Genomic DNA, 24,024 nt, shown 5'->3' with positions numbered 1-24,024 from the left:
AAATGTTACTGTGTTATGTTCGTTACAGCATCGACTACTTCTATTATTAAAATCATAGTTATTTTAATAGTTCCGATTTTACCGCAAAAAAAGTTACCGTGTTATGTGTGTTACAGAATCGAGAAAATCCCTCATAAATATATTTATTTCAATTGTTCCAGTTTTACCGCAAAACGGTTACCGCGTTATGTTCGGTAGAGTATCGACTATTTCCCTTATTATAAATATATTTATTTTAATTGTTCCAGTTTTACCGCAAAAGGTCACCGTGTTATGTTAGTTACAGCATCGATTAATTCCCGTTTAAAAATATATTCATTTTTATTGTTTCGATTTTATTGCAAAACGTTTAACGTTTAGGTGTGGCACGGTATCAACTACTTCCCTTATTAAAACTATAGTTATTTAAATTGTTTTGATTTTACCGCAAAAAAGGTTACAGTGTTATGTGCATTTTATTATTGACTACTTCCCTTTATTAGAACTACATTTATTTTTATTGTTCCGATTTTATTGCAAAAACGATATCGTTTTATATACATTACAGCATCGACTACTTTCCTTATTAAAACTATATTTATTTGAATTGTTTCGATGTTACCACAAAGTGGTTACAGTGTTATTTGCGTTACTTCATTGAGTAATCTCGTTATTAAAACGATGCTTATTTGAATTGCGCAAATTTATTTTACCTGTTTTTTTTCTATTTAAATTTTGTTTATTAATGTCATTTTATATTCCGAAAAATATTCTGATTTGTATGCATTATTGTTCATCAAAAACAAAATCGTGAAATAACTAAAATATAAAGCATTCACCAAACCGTAGCATTCGTTAATGAGCGTCTTACCACTGATGGTGGTTTTGATTGTTATTAAAAATAAGTATAAAACCGCAACCAACACACAGTAACGAAATAGGGGAACCTGTGGCAAAATGAGAAAGCAGGGTAAAACGAGACACCACAGATAACTGAAACAGAGAGAGAGAGAGAGAGAGAGAGAGGGGGGAAGCCCTTTTGTGAGGAATCTTATCAAGAGATCACGTGGTAACGCCTTGCCGCCAACGTCTACCATTGTTTTATTCAGGCCCGTACATCAAAAAGGGCTAAGTATTCAAAATTTATCTATTTTGATCTATTTTTATGGTTCTGCTGAAATCGTGTTCTTTCCGTAGCCTTTTAAGAGGACTGTAGGAAATGGGCACCCTACGGCTGTGCAGGTCTAGACGAATGCAACAAGACCCCAATCTTCATTTGTAAGCTCTGTGAAGACTGACTTATTCAGAACAAGATCCGTCTCGTTTTGCCCCAAGCATGGAGCAAAATGGGACAATACAGTTAGCTGAATAAATCATCTGTATTTCTTTTGAAAATAATTTCTCATCTCTTTTTTTGTTGTGGTATTGTTTTCCAATACTGTGAAAGTTCAGTACATAGGATATGGTTTATATGTCAATGTTACCTTTGACTCGACAGTTCTGTTTCCCGTAAGTATCTCTTTTGCCCCAGGTTCCCCTACGAAAGACGACATGTTAAACTACTGACAATAACCAAAGTAAAAATTTCACCATTACTTTTTACCGGCTATACTCAGTCATGAAATCTGTTCCGTATTGACATACATTGGATACTCCTTGGAAGAATGTCTGTTTTACGAAATCACCATCTACTGATCTCTTACATCGACGTTGCTTGATTTCCGTGTCAATAAGAAATTCAGAACAAAGTAAAAACAATACGAAAATAAACGGCCAGCGCAGACAGCACTTGGCATTCACAAATGGTCACCCATTATAGTACTGACCAGGATCAACATCGCTTAACTTCTAAGATTGAATAGGAGCTAGTGTGTGTGCTAACGTGATCATGTCTTATTATATATCTTTACTATTAAACTTAGTGTCTGTGACTTCCTTCCTTATAGATTCTAAAACGTCTGAGCCTATCTTTTGCAAATTTCACACAAAGCTAATTCATATATTTGGCAGTGTTCTTAGATATGTTTTGTACAGAAATTTATACAATAAGTGTCGAAAATCGAAAAATCTGGTTTTAAAAATAGCTATTCAATCATATAGATAAAAAAGAATAATTGTACAGGGGAATATTTTACGTTATACCGGCCTGGAAAGATCATAAAGTTTCAGCAAATCATTTCTTCTAAAAACAGATTATAATCTGGAGATATAGCATAGTTGTGGATCATTCGATTACAGATTGAATGATTCCCTTGTTCAAGCCCTCACTATTTTATTTTTTTCTAATTAAAGAGTTCAGTTTACCATTTTTAATCGCCGCAAATCATTTCTTCCTTTTCATATTTTAAAATCAAACTTTAATCAGAAGTTACCTTTTCAATGCATTCATTGTCAAGCCCAGATATCAGCTGACGTGATATTATAAACAAACACAGACGGGATTTGCTAAACGACATTATCATTATTATTTTTATGATGTTTTTTTTTGCGATTTAGTCCACCGGGCAAAGTATTTCTCATAATATATATATATATATATATATATATATATATATATATATATATATATAAGCACACTAAACCACGCTTTTCCCTCTTTCTACCACTATGGCTCCATCCCAAAGCCTTGAATCCCCGAGGGGCATAGGCCACCCATAAATTTATAGATGCTTTTGTAGTGAGGAGTTATTTTTCTGGGTGAGGGTTGCCCCCACGTCCAACCTTCCCAGAAAGTATACAGCAACTAAACTTCCCAAATAGTCACTCATCTGTTACAGGCCAAGTTCAACGTTTCTTAAACGGTGAATCTGGCGAGAACCGATGTGTCAACGTATTTGTGCCATAGAACACACCTTGGCAGCAAACTTTAAAACTGGTGACCCCGACGTGATTATCCTTAGATCTATGTTAGATATCTATACCTTATACCTTATATTTGTCCATTAAATTTTTATATGAAAGTGCAATGAGGATGACGAAGTTCCAAAACATTACTTATCAAATACGTTATACTGATATGAAAATCATTATACTTATATTAAAAATGTTATAATGATATATTAGAACGTTATAGGAATATTAAAAACGGTATACTTATATTAAAAAGTTTATACTAATATTAAAAACGTTATACTGATAAAAACGTTCTATTAAAAAGGTTATACTGATATAAAAAACGAAATACTTATATTAAAAACGTTATACTTATATTTAAAACATAATACTGATATTAAAAACGTTATACTTATATTAAAAACTTTATACTGATATAAAACATTACACTTATATTAAAAATGTTATATTTATATTAAATAAGTTATACTTATATTAAAAACGTTATACTTATATTATAAACGTTATACTTATATTAAAAACGTTATACTTATATTAAAAACTATAACTATAAGGTTTTAATATCACTATAACGTTTTTAATATAAGTATAACGTTTATAAAGTTATACTGATATTAAGTTATATTGATATAAACTTATATTAATATTAAAAACGTTATACTAATATTAAAAAAGTTATACTTATATTAAAAACATTATACTGATATTAAAAACGTTATACTAATATTAAAAACGTTATACTGATATTAAAAACGTTATACTTATATTAAAACGTTTTACTGATATATACATTATACTTATATTAAAAACGTTATACTGATATTAAAAACGTTTTTAAAAACATGTACTGATATAAACACGTCATACTTATATTAAAAACCTTATACTTATATTACTAACGTTATACTGATATTAAAAATGTTATACTGATATGAGAAATTTATACTGATATTAAAACGTTTATAAGTATACTGATATTAAAAACGTTATAAGTATAAAGTTCTAAATATAAGTATAAGACTTATATTTAAAACATTATATTTATATTAAAAAAGTTAAACTGATATTAAAAAAGTTATACTTATTTATACAGATATTAAAAATGTTACACTTATATTATAAACGTTATAAGTTATACCTATATAAAACACGTTATACTGATATTAAAAACGTTATACTGATATCAATAACAATGTACTTATATTAAAAACTTTATACTTATATTAAAACCGTTATACTTATATTAAAACGTTATACTTATATTAAATAAGTGAATCTAATATTAAAAACGGTCTACGCATATTAAAAACATTATACTTATATTTAAAACAGTTATTAAAAATGTTATACTGATATTAAAAACTTTATACTGATATTAAAAACGCTATCCTTATATTAGATAAGTGATACTGCTATTAAAAACCGTCTACGTATATTAAAAACATTACACTTATATTAAAAACATTACATTTATATTAAAAACATTATACTGATATTAAAAACGTTATGCTGATATTAAAAACCTTATACTGATATTATACACGTTATACTGATATTAAAAACGTTATACTGATATTATATAACCTTATAGTTATATTAAAAATGTTATACTTATATTACAAAGTTATACTGATATTAAAAAAGTTATACCTATATTAGAAACGTTATATTGATATTAAAAACGTTATACTGATATTAAAACCTTATACTTATAGTAAAAACATTATACTGACATTAAAAAAGTAATAACTTTATTAAAAACGTTTTACTGATATTAAAAACGTTTTACTGATATTAAAAACTTTATACTTATATTAAAAACATAATACTGGTATTAAAAACGTTATATTTATAATAAAACATTATACTGATATAAAACCCTATAGTTATATTAAAAACGTTATATGCGTATTAAAAACGTTATACTGATATTGAAAACGGTGTACTTATATTAAAAACCTTATATTCTGTTAAACACGTTATACTGATATTAAGAACGTTTTACTGATATTAAAACGCGATTCTGATAATAAACGTTATACTGATATTAAAAAAATTATTATTAAAAAATGTTCTGTTAAAAACGTTATACCTATATTAAAAACGTTATAATGATATTACAAAACGTATTATTTATATTAGAAACGTTATACTTATATTAGAAACGTTATACTTATATTAGAAAAGGAAATAGGAATTATACTTATATTAAAAACTTTATACTGATATTAATAACGTTATACTGATATTAAAAAGTTATACTGATATTAAAAAAGTTATACTTATATTAAAAAACGTTAGACTGATATTAAAAACGTTATATGAATATTAAAAAAGTTTTTTTTTACACCGTGGTCACCACTTATCAAGGTGCGTAAGCCGCTCAGGGATAAGGGTTATTGCAAGTACATTACCTTAGTGTGGAGATTTGATGAAGTGTTTACTTAAGGGTGCGGTTCATTAGGAATTTGTTAACGTTGGACTTGAACACATCCAAGTTGTAGTAAGGTAGGAAGCAGGCAGACGGAACAGAGTTCCACAGGGGAAATTTTTCACAGTAGATTCAGCTAGACGGGTGTTTTTCGTGAAAGATTGGCGAGGGGGGGCGGAGATTGGATTTCAGACGAGCACCTGCCATGGAAATAACGATAAAACAAGGATAGGCTCGCAACGTCTCTTCTGTAGGAGAGGGGTTACAGGGTAGAGAAAAGGTCATCCCCCACTGAGCCACGAAGTCTATTTTGTACTCTGTCAAGGCAGGATAGGCTGTTTTTAGCAGCTCCTGCCCAGATATGGCAGCAGTATTCCATCCTTGGACGTACTTGGCTTTTATATAGATAGAGAATTGCATCAGTAGTGAGATATCTTCTGGAGCGGGAGAAATAGAAAGATATGCTCAGTATAGATACAAGAGAACATTTGATATGGAGTACAGTTATACCTGATAGATATAGGTTATTGCATATGTTGTAAATATAGTTAAATATAGATGGATGGATAAGTAGTAATTTATACGAATGCATGGAATTTTGGACACTTTGAGTAAGTTGCCTTTAGACTACAACGAAGGAGAATGACTTCGCCTTTCTCTTAATATAATTCCGCAGGTTTAATCGACATAAGTCCAGTTCAAACAGACAGAAGTACATAGAAGCTAGAAGTAACGTTAAGAAAGAAATAGCGACAGCTAAGAGGGAATTTACGGAAACCACTAAAAAACGCATCGAAGCACAAAAACTAGGAACTCGTGACTTCTGGAAAATCTACAACAGTGTAGTAAATAATGGGCAATCAACAATTCCCCCACTAACCAACAATCACGAGGTTCTTTGCTCAGCAACCGAGAAGGCTAACATGCTTGCCAGTCGGTTTGCCTCAAACTCCACACTGGACCCTCTAAACCACCCCCTACCTCAATTTACTATGCGGACAGACGCCACGCTAGACGATCTGAAAATCACCCCTGCTCAGGTGCATGCTATCATAAAAAACCTTGACACTTCCAAAGCATGTGGACCCGACCTCATCCCAGCTGTGCTATTAAAAAAGTGCTCAGCCGAAGTAGCTCCAGTTCTCTCCAAACTCTACAACAAATGCCTTAATGAATCTTGCTTTCCGAGCTGTTGGAAAACTGCTTCTGTGGTACCAGTATTCAAGAATTCTGGCGAAAGAACTGACCCATTAAATTATCGCCCTATTAGCCTCCTCCCACTTTTTGCCAAAATATTTGAGACCTTAATTAACCATGCTCTAGTCCAGCATCTTACAGATGCTAAACTTCTGACCGACCATCAATATGGATTTAGACAAGCCCGTTCCACGGCAGACATCCTCACTGTAATCTCTGAACGCATATACCATTCACTGGACAAAGCAGGAGAGGGCAGAGCGGTAGCTCTAGATATATCTAAGGCTTTTGACAGGGTATGGCATGAGGGTCTCCTCAGTAAAATTAGATCATACGGTAGCACTGGTAGAATACTTAACGTAATTAAATCCTTCTTAGATAAGAGAAAAATCCAGGTTGTTCTCGACGGTCGTACATCTAAACAATATGATATAAATGCGGGAGTGCCCCAGGGATCTATCCTTGGTCCTCTACTGTTCCTGATATTCATAAATGACCTCCTCGACAAAATTGCCTCTGAGATGGGTATATATGCTGATGACAACACACTCTATAGCTGGCACGACAGGAAAACAAATGAACACATATCTAAAGAAATGTCAGAAACACTAGAGGATGACATCCAATCTGTAGTGGAATGGGGACAAACATGGATAGTCACGTTCAATGCCGCCAAGACCAAACTCGTTTCATTCAATAATTACAAGAAACCCTCTCTACCACCTATAGCAATGGCCAACGACTCTTTATCTGAGAGTACGTCTCTCAAGCTCCTTGGCCTAACGTTCACTGGAAACATGAGTTGGAACAGTTACATCGAGGGCATTGCCAGGGCCGCTGCAAGGAAGGTGGGCTCTCTCTACCGTGCTAGAAAACTTTTAACACCCGAAAGTATCCTGTACCTCTATAAGGCCACTATTCGCCCATGTATGGAGTATTGCTGTCATATTTGGGCCGGTGCATCGGCTACTAGTCTCTAGCTCCTTGACAGGGTTCAAAAGAGAGTCGCAAATCTGATAGGCCCTAAACTGGCATCAAAACTTCAGCCTCTGTCCCATCGTCGAAACGTTGCATCCCTCTGCCTGTTCTACAAGTATTATAATGGTGAATGCTCTGAAGAACTGCAAGCACTTGTGCCCCCACGACGTGAACACCCTCGACAGACCCGACAAGCTGCAAAATCCCACCCCCACACTGTAGAAATCCCTAGATGTAAAATATCTTTCTACTCCAGTAGTTTCTTCCCCAGAACTGCTAGACTTTGGAATTCCATTCCAGGTCACTGCTTCCCCAACTGTACTGACATGCATAAGTTCAAGTGCAACGTGAACCAACATCTCGCTGCCCTAATCCCTACATAGTACCCCAGTAGATGTTTCCCCTGATAGTAGCCCCCTACACCAAAGTGGCAATGTGCCTTGTTTGGGGTGAAAATGTAATAATAAAAAAAAAAAAGGTAACCAGCCACGTCTTCCCCCATTGAACCACGCGCTCGAGATCAGAGGAGAGAGAATCAGAGAGAACTTTGTCATTTACAGCCTTTGATGTGTTGTCATAGATGTCCGTGTCATCAGCATATATGTCATCGAATGATTTAAGTATGTGTTTAGGGAGGTTATTGATGTAGATCAGGAAGAGAGTTGGGCCCAGGATTGACCCCTGAGGGACTCCAGCATTAATACTGCAGGCCTCTGATTTTTGTCCATCGACCACTACTCTTATGAGCCTATCGGAGAGAAATGATTTAACGATTGAGAAAACATTTCCAGTTATACCGTAGCTGGAAATCTTGTGAAGTAGACCCTTATGCCATACCTTGTCGAAGGCCTTTGATATGTCAAGAGCAATTGCCCTAGAAAGGAAGCATTTGTCAAGAGATTCACCAATCCTGTGAGATGTAACCATTAGCACATCTGCGGTAGATCTTGCAGAACGGAAACCATATCGTGTGTCACTAAGAAGGTTGTTTCTGCTGAGGTGATTGACTATTTCTCTATTTAATATGGATTCCAGCAACTTACTCATGACACACAGGAGACTTATTGGTCTGTACTGAAAGAAAGATGACTTATCACCTGAATTCTTAAATACAGGACAAACTGGTGAGGTTTTCCAGGGAGTCGGAAAGCACTTCTCCTTAAGGCAGCGCTTAAACAGTTTCGTAAGTATGGGAGCAAGTTCTGGTTGAAGCTTTTTTAACACTATAATTGGGATGCCGTCAGGGCCAGTTGCTTTACTGGAATCAAGGTTCTTGATTAGCTTGGCAACCTCATGCACGGATATTTGTATGTTACCTAGCGTGTTCTGTGTTATAGGAGGAAATATGGGGAGCTGATGGCCTTCGTCGCATAGGGTAGAATTAGCTGCAAAGTTCTTTGCAAATAGTTTGGCCTTGTCTGATGCTGACGAGATGACCTCTCGTCCATTGATAATGGTTGGGATAGAACGTACACTTCTGTTCATGATCTTATTTGTTATTTGCCAAAGATTATCAGTATTTCCATGATAGGCATTTGACGCTTCAAACAAACCATACGCCACATACCATTTTTTGGTAAAAAAAATGAACTATCTGCATTGACGGCCAACCGCTTGCTATGATAAGAAACTAGTTATACTTATATTAGAAACGGTATACTGATATTAAAAACGTTCTTTATGTTAAATAAGTGATGCTGATATATATTTAAAAAGATAAGTGATGCTGATGTATATTAAAAACGCTATATTCATATTAAAAACGTTATACTGATATTAAAATCGTTATACTGATATTAAAAAACGTTATACTGATATAAAAACAATTTTATACTGATATTAAAAACGTAATACTTATATTAGAAACGTTACACTTATATTAGAATCGTTATACTTATATTAGAAACGGAAATAGAAATAATACTTTTTAATATTTTATATATTTTTTATAACTTATTTAATATTTTAAATAAAATAAGGTTTACTTTATATATTTTTGTATAACTTATTTAATAATTTATACTTTATATATTTAATAATAATGCATACTTTATATATTTAAAAATAATTTATACTTTATATATTTAATAATTTATACTTTATATATTTAATAATAATTTAAACTTTATATATTTAATACATATTTTATATATTTAATAATAATACATACTTTATATATTTAATAATAATTTATACTTAATATATTCAATAATAATTTATACATTATATATTTAATAATAATTAATACTTTATATATGTAATACTTTATACTTTATATATTTAATATTTATAAATATATATTTATATTTAAATATATAAAGTTATACTTTATATATTTTTGTATAACTTATTTAATAATCTAATAAAATAAGGTATACTTTAATAAGTTATACAAAATAAGTTATACAAAAATAAGTTACATAAAATAAGTTATATAAAATAAGTTATAAAAATAAGGTATATAAAATAAGTTATACTTTTAATATATTTAATAAAAACGTTATACTTATATTAAAAACGTTATACTTACGTTATATAAGTGATACTGATATGAAAAACGTTATACTAATATTATAAACTTTATAATGTAATTATTATGAACGTTATACTGATATTTAATTTATTATGAACGTTATACTGATATTAATGACGTTATATTGATATTAGAAACGTGATACTTATTCATGCTGATATTAAAACGTTGTACTTATGTAAAATAATTTATACTTATATTAAAAACGTTATACTGATATTAAAAACGTTATACTTATATGAAAAATCATACTCAGTATAACGTTTTATATTAAAAACATTAAATGATATTAAAAACTTTATCAGTATAACATATGATATTAAAACATCATCAGTATAACGTTTTATATCAAAAACATTATCATTATAACGTTTTTAATATAAGTATAACGTTGTTAAAACAGTTATATTATTAAAACGTTATACTGATATTAATAACGTTATACTAATTACTGATATTAAAAACGTTATACTTATTCATAATGATATTTAAAACGTTGTACTTATATTAAATAAGTTATACTTATATTAAAAACGTTATACTGATATCAAATATTTATATTAAAAACATTATACATATATTAAAATGTTATACTGATATAAAAACGTTATACATACATTAAAATCATTATACTAATATTAAACACGTTATACTGATATTAAAAAACGTTAAAAATGTTATACTTATATCACAAAAGTTATACTGATATAAATAACGTTATACTGATATTAAAAACGTGATACTGGTATTAAAAACGTTATACTTCTATTCAAAACGTTATAAATATATTAAAAACGTTATACTGATATTCAAAACTTACTGATATTAAAAACATTACGTTATACTTGTATTAAAAACAATACACTGATTAATATCATTAAAACGTTTTTAATATAAGTATAACTTTTTTAAATATCATTATAACTTTATAACTTTTTTAATATCAGTATAATTTTATACTTATAAACTTTTTACTTTATAACTTTTAACTCTAATAACATTATACTGATATTAAAAATGTTATACTGATATTAAAAACGTTATACTGATAATAAAAACGTTATACGTTATATATGAATTAACGTTATTAAAAACGTTATAGTGATATTAAAAACGTTATACTTACATTTAAAACGTTATAATTGAATTAAAAACATTATATGTTATACTTATTCATACTGATATCAAAACGTTGTACTTATACTAAATATGTTATACTTATATTAAAAATTTTATACTGATATTAAAAACGTTATATTTATATTAAAAAAAATTTCTTATATTAAAAACGTTATACTAATATTCAAAACGTTATACTTATATATAAAACTTCATACATATATTAACATAATAATACTCATATTAAAAAAATGATACTGATATTATAACGTTATACTGATAGTAATAACGTAACATTTATATCAAAATGTTATACTGATTAAAAACGTTACTGATTAAAAACGTTACTGATTAAAAACGTTATACTGATATTAAAAACGTTATACTTATTTCAAAGTTATACTTATATTAAAAACGTTATACTTATATTAAAAACGTTTTAATTGTATTAAAAATGTTATACTTATATTAAAAACGTTATACTTATGTTAAAAAACGTTATACGTATATTAAATAAGTTATACTGATATTAAAAAAAACGTTATACTGATATTAAAAACGTAATACATATATTACAATGTGTATACTTATATTAAAAATGTTATAATTTTATTATTGATATAAAAATTGATAGAAAAAATGTTGTACTCATTAAAAACATTATACTTATATTAAAAACAATATACTCATATTAAAAACGTTATACTGATATTAAAAACTTATACTGATATTTAAAACGTTATTCTTATATTAAATAAGTCATGCTGATATTGAAAACGTTATACTTATATTAAAAACGCTATACTATTATTAAAAACAAAATACTTATATTAAAATTATTATACTTATATTAAAAACGTTATACTAATATCATAAACGTAATACTTAGATTAAATATGTTATACTTATATTAAAAGAGTTATACTAATATAAAAACGTTGTACTTATATTAAAAACATCATAGTTATATTTAAAAAATTATACTTATTAAAAACGTTATGCTAATATTAAAACTTTATTACTTATATTAAACACGCTATACTTATATTTAAAAAGTTATACTTATATTAAAAACATTATATGTATATTAAATACGTTATACATATATTAAAAACGTTATACTGATATTAAAAACGTTATACGTATATTAAAAACGTTATACGGATTTTAAAAACTTATAAGCGATATTAAAAACGTTATACTAATATTTAAAACGTTATACTTATATTAAAAACAATATACTGAAATTAATAACATTATAGTCATAAAATAACTTATACTTATATTAAAAACGTTATACTTATATTAAAAACGTTATACTTATATTAAAAACGTTATACTTATATTAAAAACGTTATATTGATAATGAAAACGTTATACATATATTAAAATCATTATATTTATATTAAAAACATTATACTGATATTAAAAACGGTGTACTGATATTTGAAATTTTATACTAATATTAAAAATGTTATACTATGTTAAAAACGTTGTACTTATATTATATAAGTTATACTGATATTAAAAACGTTATACTGATATTAAAAACGTTATACTGATATTAAAAACGTTATACTTATATTTATAACATACTTATATTTAAAACCATATCTGAACTCATACTTTTATACAGTATATATTAAAAATAAGTAACAAGTACAGTGCAGTATATAATACACATGTATATAATTAGATAACATTCTAAATAAAATCGTAAGGTGGGATAACTGCCGTAACCATTGTCGTGAAGAACATCGTATTCTAAATCGAAACCTTAAAAAACGTATCTCGGGCCACCGTATCGCGGGGTTCTATTGTACTTATTTTCTCGTTAAGTACAGATGGGCTGAACGACAAATTTGAAAGAAAAAAACACAACAATGTATCCGCCTTCAGCCTCTATCTCAGCCTCGATACAGGTCCGTAACTGGGAGTATGCTTTTCCACAATCGTCGGCGGAGCTCGTTGAATATTCGGCGGATGGCGGCGATCAAGCTGGCGTTGGTGTTGTGGGAGATCATGCTGATGATGTTCTGGACGTATGACCAAAGGAAATAATCCAGTGGGTTAAGGTCGGAAAAGGAGGGGGGTAGTGAGAGAAAGGTACAAATCGTAGTACTCTTTCTGAAGTCAAGCCTGGTTCTCTTTGGATTGTGGACCGGCGCCGAGTCCTGCTGCCTCGCCCGAGGTTTGCCAACGGCCAGCTGATTACACCAGCGAATAATAACACTCTTCAGCACATCCAGGTACACTTTGTTGACTTTCAAGCCGACTTCGAAGATGTGATATAGCATGGTGTGGCCCTCACTTGAAATCATACTAAAGACCATAAGCGTGACCGGAAACTCCGTTGAGCTGTGCTCTCAAGCATTGAATCGTCCAGATTTGCATTTTGAGGATGCTGGCAATGGTCCTGTTGTCATAACTGTGAACATTGTGTCACTTTCAAGCATGATAGAAGGCTCCTATCTCTGTTGGGATTTGTACAAAACTGGCCAAATAGTAGATGGTCAGCTACAAAAAAAACGGTTTTCATCAAACGGAAATGGAATCATGTGGTCTTTTCCATGGCGACAATTTTATCGTTCCATCTTGTAAAAAATTTACTGCTGATAACGAATTTCTACATGTTCCACATTTCAATTGTCAGCTTTTCTATTGCTTTATAAATTTAACTGTGTTTCAATTGTATTGCCAACAGTTATCAGCCATTTTCGTGATGTGAACGCAATATATTCGGTGACATTTACAACTGAAATAATTATTTAACCGTCGCGCTTAAATATATTGGCATCATTCAACTAAAATATTCTTTCGTTATTTTGTCAGGTGAAGCATTGCCTCTTCCGCTGCCTCTCGGTAAATATATTTTAATTTTATTTAAACTATTATTTACAAATTGCGTTTAATTATTTTGAGGAAGAATTACCAATTTACTTGAATATTCAACTGTAAAATTTACAAACTGTAAAATGTACAAACTGTATAAAATTTTCTTGGTTTAAATTGATTCGTATAATAATATAAACTTTACTTATTCAAGTTCCATTTATTACTGAGAAAATTATCCGGATTATTAGACACCGATCTTCAGGTAACGTGGTAAAAAAAAATTGACACGGGTTTTTATTTTCAGTTAAAAGGAAAGGCATTTATTACCAGTCGTGTCCACACCAAGCCGCCTGACAAGTATTTTCAAAGCCAGCGATAATATAGTTACATTCCGACTCTTCCGTTCGAGGTCAATTATGTTTTTTTTTTAATCAGTAGTTATAACCAGCTGATATAGCTGTAATTTTTTACACAGTAAATGATCGTTTGATAATTTTGTAAAAATTCGGAGGATAAATGAGTCATACATCTTGTTAAAAAGTTCCCGTCATCAGTTTTTTTTTTACAAGGTAGTCACCACTTATCAAGTCCCGGAAGCCACTCGGCGATAAGGGTCATTACGTGTTAAGTACGTTAGCATTGGAGATTTGACAAAGTGTCTTACTTAAGGGGGCGGTTCATCAAGAATTTGTTTAGATTGGACTTGAAGACATCCAGATTGTAGTCAGGTGGGAAACAGGCAACCGGAACAGAGTTCCACAGGCGTGCACTTCTAAGAAAGAAGCTTTGTTCATGGAACCTACGTTTGGATTTTGGCACAGATAAAGAGGGGGGAAAAATTTTGACAGTGGTTTCAGCTAGACGAGTGTTTTTCGTGAAAGATTGGCGATGGGGGACCAGAGAGTTGTTGTATTTATTTTAATATCAGGAATTAATTAAAATAAATGTTTAAATGAATATGCAAATTAGCTAGATATTTTGCAGATGAATGCAATTTCACGACTCATATATAACAAAGTTGTATTTTCTTTTTAATAAAAAAAAGGATTTTAATATGAATATCAATACACAAAAAACAAACAAATTTATAGGAATATAGATTATGTCTATAATAAATAATAATATCGTAAAGTAATATTTCATTACACAATATTAAAAAATTCAGTAGCTTTTCTATGTCATAATAACATATACGACAGTTTTAACAACGTAATGTCTTTTCAGGTTCGCCCACGTGGATCAAATTGTCATCAGAATATCAAAATATTTGTTTTGTTTTATAGTAAAACCAGATTGTTCCTGCTCAGCATCCGGTGATCCTCATTATCGTACATTTGATGGACAGATGATCCATTTCATGGGAATTTGCAAATATACATTGGCTACAAACACAACGGGAGCACCCCATTTCTTTGCTGTTGAAGTTAAGAATGAACATCGTGGAAACACGCGCGTATCTTATACCCGAATGGTCGATGTCAAACTGAATGGTGTTACAATTAGACTTTTACCACGAAACAAAGTACTCGTAAGTAGTAACTATTTATTCAATGGTTTATAAAAAAATAACAATCTTCGGGCCAGGATCACAGTGTAGTATCTCTTTTGATGTAGTTCATCTTTATGTACTCGATTACTGGAGGAGAAATCTTTCATGACTGAGACAATTAGACTTTTGCCACGAAATAAAGTACTCGTAAGTAATAAATATTTAATCAATGGTTTATAAAAGAATCACAATATGGATTAGGGCAAATAGAATGCGTTGGAATATAAATATATACTAGCTGGCAGCCCGGCTTTGCCTGGACGTACAATACGCTTAAATATGAAATTTTATCTTATCCAGATAGCATATGTATTATTAAAGAATCAATTCTCTATTGATCATTATATATTACGAGAAATAATTTGCCCGGTGAACTAATTTTTCAAAATAAAATTTAAAAATAATAATGATAATGTCGTTCATCAAATTCCGTCTGTGTTTGTTTGCAATATCGCATCAGCTGATATTTAGGCTTGACGATGAATGCCCTGGAAATGCCACTTCTGATTAATATTTAGCTTTAAAATATGCAAATGAAGAAATGATTTGCGTCGAGTTTAAATGGTGTATCTTCCTTTAGTTTAAATTCAATACTTTATAAAAGAATAACAAGATTGGATTGGTGTAAATAGAAAATGCTGATGGATAAGACTGTATGAAAATTATGTTTAATGTAATAAATTTTATCACATATTTAATATAATCTATATAAAATAGTTTTCTATATATTTAGCAAATGGAAATAAAAATATGTAACTGGCCAATGTTGTACAATACATAATCGATATATTTTACTTATCATTGTAGGTGAATGGTATGCAAAGGTCATTACCCATCAACAGCGATTTGGGATATGCCATCACATATTCTCGTGGTTGGGTTACAGTTTCAACAGAATGGGGTCTCCGTGTTCAGTTTGACGGGAAACATCGAGTCTCAGTGAAAGTTCCTGGTACGTTTTCTAACAAGTTGACCGGAATCTGTGGAAATTGCAACAGGAAGAAAGACGACTACCGAACGAAAGAAGGGGAAGACGTGTCGAAAAATCGCAACAGATTTTCGTTAATTGGAAACAGTTTTAAGGTGAAAGACGACAGCGACAAACCACAAACAAAGTAAGTCAAATAGTTTGTTTTTCGTTTCCTTTTTAAGTTATCATATTTGATTCATACAATCAAAACAATTTTACATATAACCTAAGCAACGAAATGTATGAGTGTAGTATTGGGAATCCCAGCTTAAATGCTATATAGGTAGTTTCTAGAAATAGTAACTTATGTAAGTATATTGTCGATTCCAATCAGCGAGTTTAGGGGGGTCACAAAAGGTTGGGTTTGATAGGCGTCAAACTCAAGTCACCTTTTGTCAACCTAGATAGAATGCACCGGAAATTAGGGGTGACGTGCACCGAAAGTTAGGGGTGACACTGAATTGTGGTTGTATGTTTCCGGTTGGGACCACGTTGGCTGAAAGTTGATCTTGGGCAGCAGAGAATGTAGACGGGAAATCTTGAGTCTCCGACAACCAAGGGTCCAGATATAGGCTTGCCTTTTAATAAAATAATTGAAGCTTCAAATCCATCTTGTGTTATCAATGCGTCTGTCTGCTGCAGTGACCACTCCCCACGAGATGGCAGGCCAGCGTCCAAGAAGATATCCGTTGGACAAGGCAAGCAGGTATGTACGATTATGTATTTGTACGTACACGTCGAGACCTTTCAAGGCAAGAACTAAGAGCATACACACACCCACATAAGTAAGAACGTTGATAAGAACACAGACACTTTAAAAGTACCCTTAAAAGTTACAGCAATCGTAAAAAGGATAGTAACAAGAAAACGTAAAAGAGAATGGCAACAGGAACGTTTTATACTAGAAGTAAATAAATACATAAGAAGGACGAAAAACCAATTCGGTAACATAAGTATAACAATAGTCAAATAGTTTGTTTTTCGTTTTTATTCACATTTGTCATTTTGTTTAAATATTAAAGTTAACATATTTAATTTATACAATTTGGCCGATGGACATCCTTTAAAACTAAAGTCCCTCTCTCTTTATCAATGAACAGAAAGCTTAATTGTAAATAAACTTATACTTTGAAATTCGTCTCTGTGTTGATTTTGAGAATAGCGAGAAAAAAATCGTCAGAAACTGCTGATGCAATTCTCTATCTATATAAGAGCCAGGTACGTCCAAGGATGGAATACTGTTGCCACATCTGGGCAGGAGCTGCTAGAAAGGACTTGTCCTGCCTTGACAGAGTACAAAATAGACTTCGTGGCCTCGTAGGAGATGTTCTTTTCTCTTCGCTGCAACCTCTATCTCACAGAAGAGATGTTGCGAGTTTGTCTCTGCTTTATCGTTATTTTCATGGAAAGTGTTCGATTGAGCTTCAATTTATGCCCCCCCTCGCCAAACTTTCACAAGAAACACTCGCCTAGCTGAAAACGCTATCAATAATTCCCCCCACTCTTTATCTGTGCCTAAACCTAAATGTAGATTCCATGAACACAGCTTCTTTCTTAGAACTGCACGCCTGTGGAATTGTCTTCCGTTTTCCTGCTTTCCGGCTGACTACAATATGGCTATCTTCAAGTCTAACGTAAATAAGTTATTGATGAACCATTCCACTTGTTAAAAAATTTACCGTATTTCCATTAGTAACGAGTATTTTATTGTCCAACTGACTACTGTACACTTTTAACCCTTATCCCCGAGTGGTCTCTGGACTTTGATGTGGTTATGCCTATGTAAAAAAAAATAAAATGATATGGTAATTTATAATATGCAATCGTTTCTCTTTATGGTAATAACTTGTATATATTTTTGTTTTATTCAGATGTGACGTAAGCGACGTCAACATGAAATGCCCGGCATCACAAACAAAAAGATGTGACGTCATCATGCATGCTACTTTCACTGCATGCAGGAGAAAGCTCGGTCCGATCCGTGTGAAAGAGTACATTGAATCTTGCAAAATTGACACGTGTATGTATCAAGGAAACAAAGAAAATATCAACAACGTTTTTTGCGAATCAATTGAAGGATTTGTGCGCGAATGTGAGGAATTAGGAGTTGCTGTTAATTGGAGAAGAGTTTCGAAATGTGGTATGTGTTTTTTTGTAAATAATTATTAATCCTTTTAATATAAATACTTTTTCGAAATGTGGTATGTGTTTTTTTGTTTTTTAGCTATTTATTAATCTTTTTAATTTAAAACTTGTCTCGAAATGTGGTATGTGTTTTTTGTAAACTGATTATTAATGTTTTTAATATAAAACTTTTTATAAATGCGGTATGTGCTTTTTTTTGATAATTATTAATGCTTTTAGTACAAAACTTTTTATAAATGTGGTATTTTTCTTACTAATCATTAATACAAAACTTTTTTTTCGAAATGTAGTGTTTTTATTTTAACTAATCATTAATTTTTTTTAATACAAAACGTTTTAGAAATGTGATATATTTGTTTTACTAAGTGTTATATTCTTGTTATAAAACTTGTTTGGGAAAAAGACAATTGTTTTTTATATATATTGGGAAAATTTCAATTGATACAATGAAATCTTTTCCATAAAACATAAGAAGGCGTTTATAATGAATATTATATGCTATTCAATGATTATGTATTTTTTGTTTTAGTTTTAATCAACAGAAAAATGTAATTCACATAATTTAATACTTAATACTAGTAAAAATTTCAATGTCTTTTCGAGATAGATTTTAATTGTCAGTGCAATATTCTGGAAATAAATAAAACTAATATATTTCCTCTATTTAATCATTTAAATTATAGTAATTTAATTTTTTTATAAAAATAAATATTGCCATTTTTCTTGCGATAAGAATTATTTTTAGATGAATATATTTCGAATAAAGTACAGTTTTTATTGACGGGATAACCTACATGTTTTTTTCAACCAAAAATACAGTTCTTAAAAAAAAGGTGTGTGTGTGTGTGTGTGTGTGTGTGTGTGCATATTGAGTGTTTTATATCGATTAATTTCATCAACAGAAATAAAATGTAAAAATGCATAACAATGATCAGATGATTTATAAATCTAATAATAAAATTATAACTCATTAAGATAAACGGCATATTTCAAAATATTTTATTTATATTTTCAGCTTTGAAATGTGAATCGAATAAAGTTTATCAATTCAACGCATTTGAATGCCAACCTAGTTGCACCAACCGGAAGCCAAAATGTGCAGCTCGTGGAGAAGGATGTGTTTGTAAGAAAGGATTCATTCTTAGCGGTGATGAATGTGTTCACGTTTCAAAATGTGGTTGTCAACATAAAGGAAACTACTTGCGCGTAAGTAATTTCTTGCAGATTAAAAATATATAAGTCCAAATGAGCATTATTTGTTATATTCGGGATAATACACTTGCATGTAAGTGATTGATTTCATCTTAAATTGCATGAATACAAACAAGTTTAAATGATTTTAATTGTAACGATCATCGATTTGTGAACACAGATATTTTATAATTCTTTAATGTTTGTTTGAGAAATGCGATTGGATATGAGTTTGATAGGATTATGATTATTGTAAATATGCGTCATCCGTATCACGTTATTAAACAATTGTAATTGAATTCACAGTTTTAATTTTCTTTCATATATATATATATATATATATATATATATATATATATATATACCCGTTCACGATAAAGCTAGAACCCAGAATTAGATAGAAAATCGGCAATTACATCGACAACACCAGACCCAAAGTGGGTTTCGATGTACTGCATCTCATCAGTGACGTGCTCCGACATAGGCGCGAACCCAGGTCGTCGCACGCATGAAGTGTGCAATACTGACAACCTAACCATATGGGCCACGGCGCAATCGATTTGCTATGCCTCGATTTAAATTCTTATATTTTATCCAGTTCTACATTCTATGATGTTATAAGCAACGCGTCCTATACAACTAAGATAGTTACTGCTAAGATAGTTATATATATATATATATATATATATCAATGAATATATCAATATATATATATATATATATATATATTCACGTTATTATCACGTTGTTTAGAAATATTTCTTTGAATTTATGATTAATCTTTTAAAGTTTTCCTCTTCGATTTCTTTCATGACAGCTTAACGAAGTTTTTACTGATTCAAAATGTCAATCGAAAATAACTTGCCAACTCAACGGTAAAGTGAAGGCGGAAAAGATGAAACCATGTGGAGCCAATAGTGAATGCGGTCTTCTCGATGGAGTTTCTGGTTGTCAATGTAAACGGGGATTTCGTCGCCATGGCGAGAAGTGTGTTTCAAACGGTAATCTGTTTTTATTTATTATTTTTATTTTCCTTCTGCTTCCTGTTGTTTTAATTATGTGATTTCGTAAACATAATCTAAGACACATTCTGTATTTAAACTTTGTAAAATTTTACATATGTATGGTTTTAGGCAAATAAATGCTATAGGAATGTTACGTTATAAAACAACGCTTCATTTACACAGATATAGACATCGATAATATAGCAAAACAATTAATAATAAACTGAAAATAGAGAAAACATTATTGAGTGCTAGTGAGAGAATTTTGAATTGGTTGACTTGCCGAGGGTAGGTCGGTGGGGAAGAAAGGAGTGCTGGTAGCTGTGACTAACACAGCCGGTGGTCCGTTAATCAAATAACCTGAGTGCCTATTCCTTACAAGTTAAATAGACATTCCAGTCACGCGTGAATCTCGTTGACTGAGAGTTGGAGTATATAAAAGGGGTGGCCGCTCTACTGTTGTGGTAGTAGTTGTTGTAGTCTTTTAGACAAGTTGCACTTCGACCATCGTTACCCATTTGTTACTTTTACAAGGAAAGACTGCTTGTAAGTAACGTCGACATTTCGTTGCAAGACTTAAACCGTCTTTTCTTCCCCCCCCTACTCGTCGGTATGCTAATTCCGACACTAGGGCATCGTACGAACCGGAAGTTAGTAATTGTGCATTTTACTAACCGGAAATCAGTAATTATGCATATTACGAACCAGAATTCTCGTAAATGTCTGCTCGCGCTCGAGCAGCATCTGAAAATGCGGCACTGTTTAAAACACTGGGACACACGTTCAAAGTATTATTGTTTTTGTTAAATTAAATTCAATTGTTACAATATTTTTGTTTTATTAAATGGTTAGACGAAAGTACAGATTAGTTGCGAAGCACCCTCTTTTCTCCATGGTTAGAAAGGGTTTATAAATAACGTTATTTCAACGCGGTAACAGTATATGTCATTGTTGGTTTAGCCATACCGGACACTTATGAAAAATCTCGTTTCTAATATGTAAAATAAACACCCAGTTCATGCACTGCACCAGTACCGATGATTTCAATTTAATTCATTCTTTTTTTTCTTTTTTTTTTTTTTAGATATCCAGCAAATAAAAGTGCCAGGTAAACAGCGCCTTCTTTCATTCAACTTATTCCGCAGAAATAAAATCTAATCTTATTTTAAATATTAACCCATGTTATATTTTAATGCATTCAAAATACAATATAAAGTAAATTGTTTTCTATTACTACAAGATATTTGACGCACTTTTCTTATCTTAATTAATCAACTCATACTGCACTAGCAAAATACGTCATCGTGTCACACTTCTACAAGTATTATCCAATCTACAAGTATTATTCAACTAAAAATCAAGACAATCGCGTACATTTAAGCAGTAAAGGCCATTTTAAATATCTATATCTCTATAAAAGTGAAAATGCGTGCGTGAGGACAATTCTCAACCTATATACTCCACGAATTGTTTATCTATAGACTGTAAATTATGTATATAGGATAGTCAGACATGTGCAAAACGTTTTAATCGATCTTCCTCCGGAGAAAAGTGACTGATAAGAAGTCAAAATTTAAAAAACTGATACTTGGAGATGATCGGTTTTTTATTTGTATGTCAGCTGTTTCACGAAGTTTGAAAAACACTTCGTAAAGATCCTGACAATCTGCTCTAATGGTGTTCGTGCTTGACGCAAGGACCCGTGTCGCAGTGGGAAAAATCAATCGTAAAAGTGATATTCTCCTGAAGGTTGAAGATTCATTCCTCAGCGTGGGCGACCGAAATATACATCTGCGAATTACATAGGACCTCTGTCCAGTCATGGCTGACAGAACAAGAGCATGCTACCACCGTGAAGTAAATAAAAGGTTCCGCTCGAAATTCCGTCCAAATTCCCGAGTTCTAAAGAAACATTCCCGAGTTCGACAAGATACACCTGAAGAAGGTCGGAGGTTATATCGACCGAAACATTGTAAAAATCACACTCAAGATGAGAACAGTAGTCCGTTGAATAATAATACATATAACCAATCCTCATCTCAAAATTTCAGAAACGTCTTATATGCTACAGTATTGAGCTCTTAGGCACACCTGCATTAATATCATGTTATAAAGGATATGGCTTAACATCAGTTTGTTATATATCCGCCATGGCCGGTCTTCCAATATATATAATATATAATATATAATATATAATTTAATAAAATATATAATTTCTAAAATCAATATTTGTAACTGTCTCGATATATACACTTGGTAGCTAAATAAAACACGCACAGCTGGGTTATACATTTTTTATTTATTTCCAATAACAGTCTTTCCGATTTTAATAGGGCATGGTGTGACATCAGTGAAGGCGCGTGATGGAGGTGGGGGTGGTTTTGGCAGATTATCCTCCGTCTGTGACCAAACTCTGTGTCTGTTTGCTTTTTCTTGTGTCGATTTATATAAACATTATTTCATTTGAGGATGTTTAATATTTCGCATTAGCCATTGTTCTACATCTTTGACCGATAATCTCTCACATATTTCTGGTCCAATTATGCATTTCAATAGACAATAGAAGAGGCCTCGCATTCCTCAAATGGAATTAATTTGCGTGTGTGCAACCCATTCACCGCCACCATATCCACCTGAGTTCACCTGAGCATTTAATCCTATTACAGTATATTTATAAGTTTACAATAACTCCTGACACAATACGATTTCATTTAGTGATTTACTGAAATTATAATTTTGATATTGATTAATATGATGCAAAAAAAAAAGTTTGATGATCCATCTTTCATGTGTAGTTAGTAATTAAATTACTATTTATCTATCCACCAATATTTCACCAGTAATACCTCTCATAGTGCCACAGTAAATTTGGTAAGAAAAGAAACACTTACAAATACACGTGTCAATATTAAATTTATTTAGAATATTCCTATCTGTTTCTTATATATATATATATATATATATATATATATATATATATATATATATATATAGTAAGTTATAAAATATGTATGGCGATTAAGCTACACAGAATAGTCCGCGTTTCATCCACGCTAGGATTCATCAGGCTTGTGCATCATTGCACACTGTTGAAGTAAATACTTAAAGTTTACGCATAAATCTATACTTTTGTATATTAATTCATGTGATTAAATGAAGCAGTCATATATATATATATATATATATATATATATATATATATATATATTACATTTTCACCCTAAACAAAGCACATTGCCA

At 31.1% G+C, this 24,024-nt stretch overlaps 1 protein-coding gene across 2 annotated transcripts in view; it reads left to right on the top strand.

Annotated features, from left to right (window-relative positions):
- The window catches only part of LOC145274318 (zonadhesin-like), a 75,336-nt gene extending 54,468 nt beyond the window's left edge, over positions 1–20,868 (top strand). For both annotated transcript variants that reach the window (XM_080127400.1, XM_080127399.1), the window contains 6 exons: positions 13,923–13,952; positions 15,209–15,453; positions 16,282–16,589; positions 18,316–18,584; positions 19,605–19,795; positions 20,598–20,868. In XM_080127400.1, coding sequence (XP_079983526.1) covers positions 13,923–13,952; positions 15,209–15,453; positions 16,282–16,589; positions 18,316–18,584; positions 19,605–19,795; positions 20,598–20,843 — 1,289 coding nt within the window. In that variant the 3' untranslated portion in view covers positions 20,844–20,868. The remainder of the gene's footprint in view (positions 1–13,922; positions 13,953–15,208; positions 15,454–16,281; positions 16,590–18,315; positions 18,585–19,604; positions 19,796–20,597) is intronic.
- Positions 20,869–24,024: the final 3,156 nt, after the last annotated feature.

This window comes from Euprymna scolopes, unplaced genomic scaffold (genome assembly GCF_053919585.1).
Source record: "Euprymna scolopes isolate OS-2025 unplaced genomic scaffold, ASM5391958v1 sca35, whole genome shotgun sequence".
Taxonomy (NCBI): Eukaryota; Metazoa; Mollusca; class Cephalopoda; order Sepiida; family Sepiolidae; genus Euprymna; species Euprymna scolopes.
This window is presented reverse-complemented; position numbering and strand designations above follow the sequence as displayed.